Source organism: Colias croceus, chromosome 2 (assembly GCF_905220415.1).
Source record: "Colias croceus chromosome 2, ilColCroc2.1".
NCBI classification, from domain to species: Eukaryota; Metazoa; Arthropoda; class Insecta; order Lepidoptera; family Pieridae; genus Colias; species Colias croceus.
Window position 1 is genome coordinate 6,387,868 of NC_059538.1, and position 15,748 is coordinate 6,403,615.

General features: G+C 33.7%; 1 protein-coding gene across 16 annotated transcripts in view; it reads left to right on the forward strand.

Moving 5' to 3' along the window:
- Nucleotides 1-15,748, forward strand: part of LOC123705668 (TLD domain-containing protein 2) — a 97,704-nt gene that overhangs the window by 34,289 nt on the left and 47,667 nt on the right. Inside the window, exon 1 of one of the 16 annotated variants that reach the window (XM_045654604.1) lies at nucleotides 1,885-2,014. The exons of the other annotated variants lie outside the window; for them this stretch is intronic. Coding sequence (XP_045510560.1) covers nucleotides 1,989-2,014 — 26 coding nt within the window. The 5' untranslated portion in view covers nucleotides 1,885-1,988. Of the gene's footprint in view, nucleotides 1-1,884; nucleotides 2,015-15,748 lie in introns of those variants that run through there. 16 annotated transcript variants of the gene reach the window in all.

The window sequence follows — 15,748 nt, forward strand, 5'->3', positions numbered from 1 at the left end:
TTCATATTTTTATATTCGTATTTAACGAAGATACTAACACAATTTAGATAACTAATAACACAATATTATTTATTTTCATTAATAGCTTAGATCCTTCTTCCAATTCTATTAGCACTTATGTTATATTAGATTTAGCTGGTTCACGATTTCTTTGGACGACATCGACTAAAACGTGTCCAGCCTTTTAACGAGGGTATTTGTGTAATTTGCAAAACACGATATTTTCACCTTGAATCATTTACTGTCTCCTTATGGTTATCACGTACTATTGTTACTTTTAGTCACGCATACACTATACCCCTTACCTTCCATTTACTTTATTAAAATAATATTGTATAAAAAGTATCGTAGAATGGGTAGTATTGTGCCATGCCTGTAGTAGCGTTTATCTTTGTTACCTATCTGACAAAAGTCACATTTATATGATAAAAAATATGTTACAATTAGAAAACACTGACTCAATATGATTTTATTCATATTAAATCCGGATTACTCAGCTTAGTGAAGGTCGAAAGCGTATCATAATCTTAGCATATTTGCTCGCGATTTGCATAAAGCGACGCCCACTTGTAAAAATAATTTCCGCAAATATTTAACCAAATAATGTTCGGATATTTATTATTGAATTATTTATGCACCGTGGGCAATAACGATCGATTGCGTTCGTATTCATGAAATGCTAGTAGGTAAACGTTGAAAGGTTTAATGCGACTTGCAGTTACTTCATGGTGTTGCCTACGTCACAACTCACACAGTGGTTTCATCATAATGTGGCCTCCATTTATTTCCGCTATCGTACGTTCACCTTTTTTTCTTTGTTCTATGCTATATAAGATGCTATACGGTTATACCATCTTGTCTGTTTTAAAAAGTTATGTGACACTTATTGTACGATTTATTTTATTGCTTTCATTTTTCATCAACGTCCGCGTCGTTAGTTCTTTTGGCGTTAGTAAATCCCAGTTTTAACACATTACGTGCATGCGTTAATTCTGAATTTTCACACAAATAATTCTGTTTTAATTATTTGGAAGGAAGCAGCTTTCAATATTTATATTGGTATTAATACTATACCACTACCAGTGAAAGAAGCATAATAGTAACATTAACTTAAATCCCGTTTATTTAACTCATTCCTGCAAATTATATAAACAACTCTTAAATCAATAAATCGTACTATTTATATTTTAAATAGATTAGTCTTAAGCTGGTCCCAATAAAAGGAGCTTAAGGAAGCCCACGCGCTGTAAAGCAAGAGGACCTATTATGTTCGCTTCTAATCCACTTTTAGGACTGTTGTTATAACCTCGCCTTTAGGTCAATGTAACTATTTACCGTGGCGTAAATGAGGTTATAGCAATTGTGATTGTACAATTAAAAATATTATTGATTTAATTTTACCAATTCGTTATACATATTTATTGTTTTAATTAATCCACGGCATAATTAGTTTGTACATATATTATGAGAAATTATTAAGTTTTATTCATGAACTAGCTTTTATAATTAAATTTATTATAGTCATCGACATTATATCTACAGTGAATCACTTCGTATAGTTACGATACCTAGGTCACGTACTGTTTGCACTGTTGTGCTAATTACATTTTTTATAATTCAATGAATCCTTTCCTTAACTCTAGTATTTTGCTATTACGCTGTTTATGATTGTGCAAGCGTGATTATGCGTGTTTACAAAATAGAATTCCTTATGTTTACCAACGCTTGGCCATCAGCCAGTCCCGCCTCCACAATACATTCACGTACTAACTAAATCTTTAGTTATTATTATTATTGTAAAACATTAGCAGACGAAGTGTGCGCCTCATACGTGCCTCTTGTGATATATTTTGTCTGCACCGCGATTGTAAATTATAACACTGACGTTTACGTCGAGAAAGAGAAATTATGTATTTCTGTCCGCCCGCGATGACGGGCATAATGTTATTATAGTTCCTGCCGTTCCTGCTATACATGCTGTCATTTAAATGATCTTTTATTTTCCTTCTGGTTGGTTAATGTATGTTTTCTTTAAATACTAATAATATACAAAATTTTCGGTTGATATTTGCGTGACCCAGACAATCTATGAGTGATTTACAGCGTTCAAACAAAGGCTGTCGACAGAATTTATGTTTTATGCTGCCATTCTGTTTTCCAAAGAATATATATTAGGTATGCAATTTATTATTTATTGAATATTATAAATACAAATAACTCTATAGTCATTACAAATTATAAAAATATTCGACTTTTCGGGGCACTACCGTACCCCCGCAGATTCTTACACATATTATAAACATATTGGTTATTTCCTTCGTGATACATTTTATCGACACTATTTTTCTTAATTTGATTTAATAAAGTTAAATTCGGAAACCGGTGTGAGATCGTCAATATTTGCGTTTCATAGAATCCTTTGTAAGTTACAATAAAACATAAGCCGAACCACACCTTGAAGTAAGTACTTTGTTACGAACAGCGGCTATCAGAGCGAAGCATTCGTATCATAAATCCTTTCTAAGTGTCGCTTACATCGAAGCCCCATTGTGCCGCGCCATTCGAATATTTTCCATCCCATATTATTTATTGTATAGGTAGGATTTTAACAAGGGTATCGATTTATTGTTGGAAAATATTTCCTTTGTCATACCTATAATATATTAAACGGATTACAGAATCTGTAGTGAATACTAAAAATACTTGCAAGAATCATCATAAAAATTACTTATTTGGTTGTGGTTCATTAAAATATGTTCTTTCAATAGGAAAATACTTAACAAGGACAGAAAAGAAATATTTGCATTCAATTACATGCACTATTTACAATTTTAAAACAATATAACACATTTTAGTGCCATGTTGAACAGCACGGACAATGCAAGTCATTATACTCTGTCCACTATAAGAATTGCTTTTTGACAGCTCGACGGTTTATAGCTTTAGTGATGTTCAAAAGATTCTCGATTGTGATATCATTCCGATTATGAATTTTTAACATAATCATTAATCGAATAAATAAATTAAATTAATTAAATTATTACGTAAATGTAATAATAAGTACATATTATAAAGATACATTTTATGTTGCATTTTTGTTTTGTTTATATGTTATTTTATATATCATTTATTAATATAAATACATATATTTTAATTGCTAAAATCTCCAAACGGTTTGACATTATATTACCTATATGTATACTGGTAACATCAACCGACCATCCACCGGCCACAATTTTGACGTCATCCGTCACTCGCAGCAAAACGCCCGTGCCAGTCACACGCATTTATGTTCGCTGAGTGTTCTCTCGCATTTGTTAGTCGCCTTGAGTTGAGTAGTTTTATTCCTCGGTGCATCTTTTGTGAGTGTTTAGATCCATTGATCTTGAAAATGCCGAAAGGACAAGTTTTGAAAGGACAATCCAGACAGTTAGTGCTAAAACTTTGTGATTTCTTTGAGAAAGAAAATCAAAATGGCGGTCCTCTCATACCTTTCTCGCAAGTGCGAAACCGTGTTTCGGTTGCATTGGGTATCAGTCTACCAACTGTGACTAAAATTACGAATGATGCCTACGGTAGGAGCGGCTTGGAAAGAAACAAACCTTCTACACCAAAAAGAAAGCGTCGGCCTCGTAAGGTGACAGGTGTTGATGATTTTGACGCTGATGCCATTCGTCGTCATGTATATGACTACTATTTAAAAAAAGAAATTCCAACTTTAAGAAAACTTATTGTTTCCTTGCAAAGAAGTGGTTTATTTCATGGTCAAAAATCTTCATTGGCCAAAGTTTTAAAAACAATTGGCTTTTCATTTAAAAAATCTGATAAAAGAAAAGTGTTAATGGAACGAACTGATGTTGCTTTGTCACGATGTGACTTTTTAAGAAAGGCAAAAAGAATACAAGATTGGACAAATATTGTTTTTACAGATGAAACATGGCTCAACGCTAACCACACAATATCCCGTTCCTGGACTGACGGTACTGCTGCATCAACCTCCGCAGTACCAATGGGAAAAGGTGAACGCCTCATCATATGTCACGCTGGTACGGCAAAAGGTTTTGTACGAAATGCACTGCTGGCATTCAAATCTAAGAAATCAGGCGATTACCACGAAGAAATGAATGCAGAGGTCTATGAAGAGTGGTTCAAAAACATGCTCCTATCATTGGAAGAACCATCTACAATTTTAATTGATAACGCACCTTACCACTCTCGCCAAATTGATAAAATGCCAACACAAGCTAATAAAAAACATGAAATTATTAATTGGCTTCGCGATAATGGAGAAAATGTGGACGATTCTATGTTAAAAATAGAATTATTACAAATATTAAAAACAAAAAAAAAACCTAAACGCTATGTAATAGATGAAATGGCAGCAGAATATGGCCATATCGTCCTTAGAATTCCTCCTTATCACTGCCAATACAACGCTATAGAGCTCATCTGGGCTCAAGTAAAAGGGCATGCTGCGAGAAGCAATACGAGCCCGCCATTCACAGCGAATAAAATGTTGGCATTACTAAAAGACGCTTGCACCCACGTGACGGCCGAGAACTGGGCAAGAGTGGTGGAGAGAACTAAACGTATCATATTATCTGATTGGGACCGTGATATTGCATTCGACAATATATGCACACAAGACCTTATCCTACATATTACTGAAGACTCCTCATCGGACGAATCCAGTGAAGATTGTAATTCTGACGACTTAGGCTAATAAAATAGATTAAACTACTCTCGTTGTTTTATTTGTTTTTCAAACTAAAAAAAAAGTAAAACTTTATATTATATTAATATTTTATTTGGTTTCTATCTTACAATTTGGTTGTTTTTATGTTTAAATAACATTAACTTAGTAGAAGAATTTTTTATCGGATATATTCACATTTCGATTATTTATAATCTGTGGCACAATAATATTGAATCGTTCTGTGAAGCACATCTCTAAGTGGGCGGTACCTGTCCATAAAGAACAGTATTTTATTGTATGACATTTTTACATAATAAATACAAAATTTCATAGTTGTGAGCTGTCAAAAAGCAAATAATATAATGGACAGAGTATAATACATAACTAGTTTTTTTCACGTGACTTTTTTGCCGTTGCAGTAATTATGATAACTCGGGAAACGAGTGCTAGGGTAATTAGTAAAATGAAATATGATTATTGACGTTTACCTACATATTTAATATTTATTGTGCGCTTGAAGGGATCGTGATAGTATTGCCACTGTTTGCGGAAGATAACGCAGTATGCACGATTTTCATTGAATATATTTTACACGGTTTATTATACATAAAGCCAATAAACGCTATCAAGTAGGCGGAACCATTAGCAGACTATTTATATTTCAAGATTAAATGCTTCCTTCCGAATAAATGCGGATAGAAGTTGACCCATTTGCCTGAGTGTGGTCACAATGTGGTCCGAACAAGGACGGCCGCATTCTGGACTGGTTACGAGATGTATGAAGTGATTGCGTTATGTAAATATTGTATATATGTATTTTCTTCTAAACTCTTGCCGGAAATCATTAGATTAGTATGTAAAAATCTACATTTTAATGACTACAAATTATTTTAATAGCAGGTTGCTAATAGATACCATTATCGATTATAAATTTATAAATCCGGCCTGCATTTTATAGTGGCATACTATATATTAGACCTTCACTTAAAAAAAAAACATTATCAAAATACAACTTGAAACTTAGGCTTGAAATGAACAATTAAAATCACTATTTATTTTTTTGTGTTCAGGTGTATATCGTATTTTTTACAATAGGTTTACATAATTAAATTAATGAATAATCCAAGGTAATTATAAAATTATATCTCTCACGTGTCTTGAGAATATTTCATAACAAATATCCGATTACAATAATAATAATCAGCAACACGAAGATACCGAGGCGAGATTAAAGCTCTCGAGAATAGAACGATAATAATATAATTAGTGCAGTTTATATATTGGTACATTTATAATAGATGTTCGTTTACCCTGTATTCCATCAATTGTGCTTGTTTGTGGACGACACTGGACTAATTGCGAAGCTCCGCAATTAGCAGTCGGCTGATGGATGAGCGCACCTCGCGACATTCGTCAATGCCACTCGTTTGTGATAAAAACTTCATACTGATATGAGACGCTCTCATTTTTTATGTTATATGACGCCAGTTGAAAAACACCGTTCCATTATGATGTTAATGTTTGATTAAAATTTCAAACAATAGTCTAACTCTAGGGGACGTTTATTTTTTAATTTTTCTTGGAATTCGTGAGCTGTTGAAAAATTTATATCTAAATAAATTTTGCGTTATTATTTTATTCAATTTTTGTCAAGTTATTGTTATGTTTATTTTCAAGTTATTCGGCGAACAATATCGACAGAAAAAAATACGATATTTTTTACACCAAATGGCTATAAGGTCAGATAAAGCGATTAGATCTTCTGAGATTAGAGGAACAATGTGGACCCTTGCTCTGAAAAGGTTTCTTAAATGCATACGATCTTGTCAAGCAAAAACGTGCTACACTTTTAGTGAACCCTTCGTATAAAAGTTGAATTCTTTGTTACTGTATAATTCATTTAATAGTGGACCCAGCTCTTGTTTATACCCTAAATTTAATTATTTTCGAAGTGTCACTTTACTATAATAAATCTAAAATAATTTACCGCAATAAAATTTGTATTTACTATATACATATATAGGTACTTAAGATATTTCGTACGAAAAATTATCTGTAAAATTTTTGAAGTTGTGAAAAATTTGCTGGAAAGTATATTGTACAAGTATGTTTATGCCATCGACGCCATGATTTGCTGCATTTCTTTAGTGATCATTTTTTATTTATTTGATATGTCTGTGATCCTATGGTGACATTGGTGACATGACAATACATAATTTGAAACTTGAAGTTGCGTCAACAGAAAACGTCAATATGACTGACGATATAATATGTATCACATTTTCCTTAATATGGGAATCTTAAATGAACATTTTATAAGTTTACCTTAATATAATAATTAGTGTAGGTATATCACAGATGAGAACGGCACACATTTTGAGTTAGTTTGTGTTAGACTGAGGTGTTAGAATACACAGGAAGAATAAATAAAATTATTTATGGCGGTTGGAGTTGCAGTTTAAATAAATATTCAATACGAATTGAGAATCATCTTTTGATCAAGCGTCCTTTTTGAGAACGTCGGTTAAAAAGTGCAGTGTTTCGATATCCATACTGACAAAATAAATCATACGATTGAGCGATTTGATTAATAATGGGACTAAAAGAATGGATACAGGATTTTTTCGTGACATACAACGCGTCTTCTTGTACAGTGACATTTTCACCGTTTCAATTTTGGTATCGTATTTTACTATTCTTATATTTTGTAACTAATAACCAACAACTAACGTTTTCGGGTGAGTCACTTGTGTTTTTTCTGACTTGAATTTGTGAACAAAATTTAATCAGCAGTAATTTGGAGCGTAGTAAATTTTAGTTTACGGTTGAATGCGCCGCAAACCATTCAATTTGGTCCCTTCAGCCTCAATACCCAATTACATAAATGCCTAAATTATCATCCCATTATCACAGGATTATAGTAAATCGTATGTTTTACTTATACAAGTTAATCCACACATAAATTAAAATGAATACATCGGATTCATGAAAAAGCTTATGAATGGAACTTGATGAAAAATGTATGTGTGTCAATTGGTAAAGTTTATGCTTCCATTACAAATATGTTATGGTACTTGGTTTAAGTACACAATTCAATGACTATTACACAGTACAGCACTTACAATTGAATGTCTGTCTGTTTCTGAATAGTTTGCAAACTATATAATTTAATACACCTTTGTATGGCGATGCATTAATGTGGTACATTAAGTTTCTTTATGTATCGGTTGTGCAATACAACGTCGCGTTCGGGGTCAATTACTGTATTCATAACAATTCTATAGCTTATCTTTAACACCCTTCAAATTATATTGGTACATAAATACATAGATAATTTTCTAACATCTAAGGTAGATAGCATAAACAGAATATGTATGGGTAGGTAACTGCAGTCTATTAACTAAAATACCATTTAGTAAAGCCGCGAACTTTTTCATAATAAACTGAGCAATCCTTTTGGAAACCATACTGGGAAAGTTTCTTAACTCTCAAACGACTAGCTTTTTCATTTTACATAATCGCTTTATTAAGCAGTATAAATACCATTGCCACTAATGTCACTTACTCACGCACTCATAATAATTAGTTTTTGCAAAAGTTGCGTTGCATTCAAAATAATATCTAAAGTAGTCTATCATCTTTCAACACTGACGGCGCGGTGGTAATTCGATATTACAGCATCGTCGAGGTATAGGAATGCGTAATGCGGATCCGCGACCATTATCCGTTCCACCTTGATGATTTACAACTCACCTTTAATCATTCATATGCACTGCAACTTGCATGGCTCATACGTTGGATACTGTTTAAAAGATTGGAGAGATACGTATCTTTTCTTTCGGTACCAATAAGGTCAGTTTGACGAAGCTGTTTGGACTTTTATTAATTGATTCATAGCTACCCAGCCCTAGCTTCAAATTATATGTTATTTGAATTATATCTTTGTGCCATATTTGTGTGAATGATTTGAAAATACCGATACATAAAACTTTCACATTTTGTTTCTTACTCTCGGTCAAAAAAGCGATCAGCTAAAAAAAAAACAAAATTATAATATCGATAGCTTTACATAATTTACATTGTCTTGACATGAAATGGCGCTTTGAAGTGAACCGTGGGACTTGGGAGAAAGAACAAAGGGCGGGTGCGGGGTGACAAATTTTCAACCCTTTTCACTATATCTTACTCAAGAAATGACTACCTTGACGGATAGAAATTATTGGATAAGAAGAGCGCAGGACGATTAAATAATAATTGTCGTTATAGAAAAAATATCGACGAGTGCAATGCGTTATCTTCAATAATTGCTCAATAGCGAACTATCTCGATTGTAACATGTACATGCGTTCGTGCGCATAGTCACCATACACTGTTTCGCAACCGCGGCGGCGCGGTCCAACGACCTCGCCTCAATGGGTTACTAAACACTTCCTCACTTAAATCCATTATCTGCTCAGATAACAATTACCTGACTACATTTGCTTATTGACAACATATAAATGCTTGATTGAGATCCAATACGGTAATCGTGCCAGCTTCCTCGAGTCACTAAGCACTCTGAACATTTCTTCAATTGGCATGGATCTGTTTTATTTACGTCTCAGTAATGAACTTAATTGCTGTCACTGGTACAAGCGACTCGAATTAAATAACATGATTTTTTCTATGTGTTTAATGTTGCGTGCAGCTGATCGAATAATGATGTTTCTCATGCAATTGATTATTGTTGTGTAATTATTTCTGAGATGTGGTCATCGCGCTCTAAATATACAACAGCTAGTTATAACGTAAACTTATAACATTTTTTCTATTAGAATTACATACACACATTTACACATAAGGTATGAGATCACTATCACAATATTTTATTGCTTTTGCATAAACTTTAAACAGATTTTCTTATTATGATTCTGAGATTTTTATTACCTACGTAGGTATTTCGCATGGTTAATATATTGTATAGGATTGTTTAATCCAAATACAAATAGTGTACAAAGTTTATTGACTTGTTATTGTTTATTTAATAATGCATCGTGTATCCAATCCATCAATGCATTATAGATGTTGGCATGCAAGGATTACATATCTCCCATACACGTAGAGCTACGTGGAATAGGAAACTCGGTTTCGTATTATGTCGGACCTGCTATTAATATGCAGTTATATTATCCGCTGCTATCTCGTTACAAGCCACGTAAACAGATATTTGCAATAACATGACAATTATGCGGTCGGTATGTGACATTTACATATATAGATATCTCCATGGGCACTATGTTGATCAAACGTGCCATATAGTTAGTAATTATTTGATCCGTTTTCACTTGTTGATCCGGTTGGTATTTGTGGATCCATTGCCACATCACCGTCCGTATGTGGATCCGAATGGAGCCACAAGTGTCACCATCAGTAATAATAATAATTACGTGCTTTTTATACAAATCCACCTTTTTTGCGTTATAGCTCTTGTTGATCCGATTCAAATGAGCCAATCAGAGCCCACCGAGCTCAGCCATTGGTCGCTTGCGGCCTTAGCCACTTGAAGGTTTAAAGACATTTATTCCCGTTATAAAAACGTATGTTGCCGTTCGCCTTCCATAATTTGTTCGGATCTTCGGGAGGGCAAGATAGCTAGCTCGTCTATTAGGATAGTGGCGATTTGATGTTGAAAATATAATATTTGTATTTTGTATTTATGTTTTTATGTAGCGCTTTGCGGATGAACATACACGTAATATAAAAGTATAATTGTTTTAAATTCATTATTTTAGTGTCGTCGTAGATTTTATTTGTAGAAGTTAAAAAAGGATAGTTAAAGATAGTTTTAATGATTTTATTTTGTAAAATTTGGGGTGGCGCTAATTTATTTTTGTAAGCACTCCCCGATACTTCTATTAAATACATTAGGTGCGGCTTTACTAACGTGTTGTAGATGGTGTGGCGTAATTTATGAGGAATGCAAGAAGTAATATTATGCAGAGATCTAGGAAGTGCTGATAATTAATTTTTTAGGTGGTCGATGTGATAATTCCATTTCAGAGAGCTGTCGATTCGCAAACCTAGGTATTTCTCGGGGGTTTTATGTTCTAATACAACACCGTTAATTTTAAGTGGAGCGTGTGGTGGAATAATTTTGTTATGAGCTTTGAATTTAGATATATTTATTTTTAGTAGATTGCATTTATTTATTTAATTTATTTAAATCATTTTGTGCTTGCGCTATCATGTCATGTATAGAGGGACCAAAATAAAACAGACAGGTGTCATCCGCACAAAGTGTTAGGTGACCATTTAGCTTTAAATCTTGGAAATTATTAATATAAATTAAAAAAGCAATGGGCCTAGAATCGAACCTTGTGGTATGCCACATGTAATTGGTAAGGGAATGCTATCATGGTTATCTATTTTAACTATTCATGATCGATTTTTTAAATATGATTTCAGCATATCTAGTGCTTTACCATTAATGTTAATGGATGCTAATTTCTTTATTAAAAGTTCGTGAGAAACGGTATCAAAGGCCTTTTGTAGGTCAATAAACACTCCCAAAACTATATTGTTTGCTTCAATGTTCTGTTTTATTTTAATAGTTAGGTCCATAGTCGCTGACAGAGTGTTACTTTTTGGCTTAAATCCGTATTGACGCACTGAAATAAAATTAAATGAGTCTAAATATTTTTCTAATCTCGTGTGTAAAATCTTCTCCAATATTTTTGACAATACTGGCAAAACCGAAATTGGCCTATAGTTACCAGGTTTAAATTTTGAGCCACTCTTATAGATAGGAGTTACCTTCGCTATTTTTAACGAGTCCGGAAAACGTCTTTGACTTATGGCTTGGTTAAAACAGTCGCTTAAGGTATGATTTAATTTTTAACCGACTTCAAAAAAAGGAGGAGGTTATCAATTCGGCCGGTATGTTTTTTTTATGTATGTACACCGATAACTCCGAAGTTTCTGAACCGATTTACGTGATTCTTTTTTGTTCGATGCGGGATGGTGTCGAATTGGTCCCATAAAAATTTTATTCGGATAGGCCCAGTAGTTTTTATTTTATGGGCATTTTTGTCTGTATTTGTAAATGTTGCAAGTGCAAGTTTGAAGTCGGTTGTTTTTAACGCAGTTATCTACTTGTTCTTTGATGCATTTAATTGTTTTTGTAGTAATACCATCAAGACCTGTACTACAGTTTGAATTAAGGTTATTTATAATTATATATTTTTTTTACTGGCTTCGGTAGGTCTGAACTTATTAGTGAGGTAATTTTTTTAAATTTCGTAGTTGTCTTTAGATTTCCTCTCCTTTGAGTTATAAGATGTCGATTCTGGGAAACGAGTAAAAATTACATTTTTTTCGCGGCTCTTTCTGTCCCGTAGTTCCTTGATTAAGTTTTAAATTATATGAAGTTGATTTTTAGACGTAAAACCCGATGGATTGGCTGACTGATTTATTGATTAAAGATTTAATTCCAGTGATTTTATTTTACTCTCAACCTAGTTTATCTGGGATTCTAATTGAGAAATAGTACTCTTCAATATGTTTTGTTCAATAATTATCATACATGCTGATGACTTAATTTCATTGATTTGATTCGTATTTTGGCGAATTAAATTCAAGGATTGTTCATTGGACGATTTAATTTCGGTAATTTGTGTTTTTACCTCAGAAATGTTTTCATGAATTTTGTTTACTTTTTGTTCATTTGAGCATACATATTTTTCAAGTAATGTACTAATACGGCTCAACTCCGACCGAATATCCTCACTAAATCTGCAATCTGGTTCTAGCGGTTGTTTCCGTTTTCTGTAAGTAATTTGAGTAGAAAACGAACTTAGCTTCGATAGATCGGGATGCGATCCACCGGCAGTACCCACTGCACCACTGCTGGTTAAACGTGTTGGCGATCTGCGTACACTCATATTTACTCCGTAATGGATAATTTGTGCAGGAATATGAGTCGTCATTTGTTTGACCTAAATCTAACATTTTAATTATTTTATCAGATTGATATCAGAATCAGAGCATAGGCTACGTCAATAAATATTATGATAATTATCTTGATATTTACTGATGATTCAAGAGGTAGGTTGTTATTTGTAGGATGCATACTACTTGAGAATTATCACTGTCACTGTATGACGAAAGGTTCGTCCAAATATCTATCTTTTTAGGGTTCCGAATTTTTAGTTTCACAACGTTTTCTATAAGTTTCAATTGAATTACGGTCGACTTCTTCAACTTCCATAAAACTCAGGAGATTTTTTGCTAGCCCTAATTTCATATCCCCATGTCAATGTCATGCAAGTGCATATAAATGGAACAGATCAACATACGACTTATGATTTGGTATATAAAACGGAGTCAAGAAGTGTTTGAGCATTTCAAAATTTGAACCGTTACGGAGTCGAGTTCGTCTAGTCTAGGCGGATTTAGCAATGTATGGAACATTACCTAACTATAATATGTTTGTGTACGGAGCCAACAAATACTGTAGGGTTTACGAAAAATAATCTATGTTACTTAATATACAGTTTCGTTTTGTCGGATCAAATAAAGCTGTAATTTTGATAATATAAATGATAATGATCAACATACGACTTTGGATTTGGTATATAAAACGGAGCCAACAAGTGTTTATGGGTTTCTGAATTTCGGCCGTTACGGAGTCGATTCAGTTCAAGATCTTAGCAATGAAAATGTTGAGTATATCAATTTCTCCATGAATACGTTTGGCAACGTCGCCCAAATATTTGCGCCGTTGCCACTCCGGGCAAGATCTATGCAACCGGAGTCGAGTAATAAGGGGGAAAAGGTGGAGTCGGCAATGCACGGCAGTCGGGCTGGATCAACTTAGTGCCCAAGTTGGTATTTATATATATATATATATATAGATATCTCCACGGGCACTATGTTGATCAAACGTGCCATATAGTTAGTAATTATTTGATCCGTTTTCACTTGTTGATCCGGTTGGTATTTGTGGATCCATTGCCACACCACCGTCCGTATGTGGATCCGAACGGAGCCACAAGTGTCACCATCAGTAATAATAATAATTACGTGCTTTTTATACAAATCCACCTTTTTTGCGTTTTAGCTCTTGTTGATCCGATTCAAATGAGCCAATCAGAGCCCACCGAGCTCAGCCATTGGTCGCTTGCGGCCTTAGCCATTTCAAGGTTTAAAGACATTTATTCCCGTTATAGAAACGTATGTTGCCGTTCGCCTTCCATAATTTGTTCGGATCTTCGGGAGGGCAAGATAGCTAGCTCGTCTATTAGGATAGTGGCGATTTGATGTTGAGATTATAATATTTGTATTTATGTTTTTATGTAGCGCTTTGCGGATGAACATACACGTATTATAAAAGTATAATTGTTTTAAATTCATTATTTTAGTGTCGTCGTAGATTTTATTTGTAGAACTTAACAAAGGATAGTTAAAGATAGTTTTAATGATTTTATTTTGTTTGTTTTATTTTATTTTGTTTAATTTATTTTTTAGGTGGTCGATGTGATAATTCCATTTCAGAGAGCTGTCGATTCGCAAACCTAGGCATTTCTCGTGGGTTTTATGTTCTAATACAACACCGTTAATTTTAAGTGGAGCGTGTGGTGGAATAATTTTGTTATGAGCTTTGAATTTAGATATATTTATTTTTAGTAGATTGCATTTATTTATTTAATAAGTCGTAGATTTTTTTTAGTTAAAAGAGGATAGTAAAAGATAGTTTTAATGATTTTATTTTGTAAAATTTGGAGTGGCGCTAATTTATTTTTGTAAGCACTCCCCCATACTTCTATTAAATACATAAGGTGCGGCTTTACTAACGTGTTGTAGATGGTGTGGCGTAATTTATGAGGAATGCAAGAAGTAATATTACGCAGAGATCTAAGAAGTGCTGATAATTTATTTTTTAGGTGGTCGATGTGATGATTCCATTTTAGAGAGCTGTCGATTCGCAAACCTAGTAGATCGGGAGTCATTGACACAAAATTTCGAGTCATTTGTAACAGGATGGCGGTTCTACAGGGGTCTTAGTACGCAATGACAGAAAGAAAAATGATGGTGTGAACGCTGGTACCGGCGGCTTAGTCGCGTGGGCGTTAGTCAAACTCGTCGGAAAAATAGCGAAAGTCAAACGATTTGTAACACAAAAATTTTAGAATTTACCGATAGCCAATAAAAAAGATGTAGACGGTAGTGTCATGCCATACTTTTCCGGTGTGACATAAAGCCCGCCATACCGACGCGAATGCGTTGATTAAAAAAAAAACAATTCAACCATTGTATTGTGCAATTCAAATCGTATATTTTTATTTTCTTAATCATTTACTTTGTATCCTTTATCATTAGTCACTAAAATTTATTTTGTTAACTTGCCAAATATAATGTAACATGGAATTTGCAAGGGAAGGCACTGCCTTCTGAGATATAGGAATTACCTAGTTCAGAAGGCAGAGCAATATTGTAATGTTATATTTGAAGTTAATAAATTTTATTTTATTTATTATTTTATTGGTACCAGGCTAACTTTTGCACAGGTAACCATCGTCGTGCAGCCATTTACGAAAATCGCCATGCATCGCCATACTTTTCAGACGATTCTAAATGGTCGCCATACCGCCGAAATGATTTTGTTTAATTGAATGAAATGTTGAAATGAATGTTTAATTGAATGAATTTTGTTTACTATTTGTTCATTTGAGCATATATATTTTTCAAATAATGTACTAATACGGCTCAACTCCGACCGAATATCCTTCATATCATCATTACATCTGCAATCTTGTTCTAGCGGTTGTTTCCGTTTTCTGTAAGTAATTTAAGTATCAGTTGGCGTAGAACTCGTAGAAAACGAACTTAGCTTCGATAGATCGGGATGCGATCCACCGGCAGTACCCACTGCACCACTGCTAGTTAAACGTGTTGGCGATCTGCGTACACTCATAATATTTACTCCGCAATGGATAATTTGTGCAAGAATATAAGTCGTCATTTGTTTTTGACCTAAATCTAACATTTTAATTATTTTATCAGATTGATATCAGA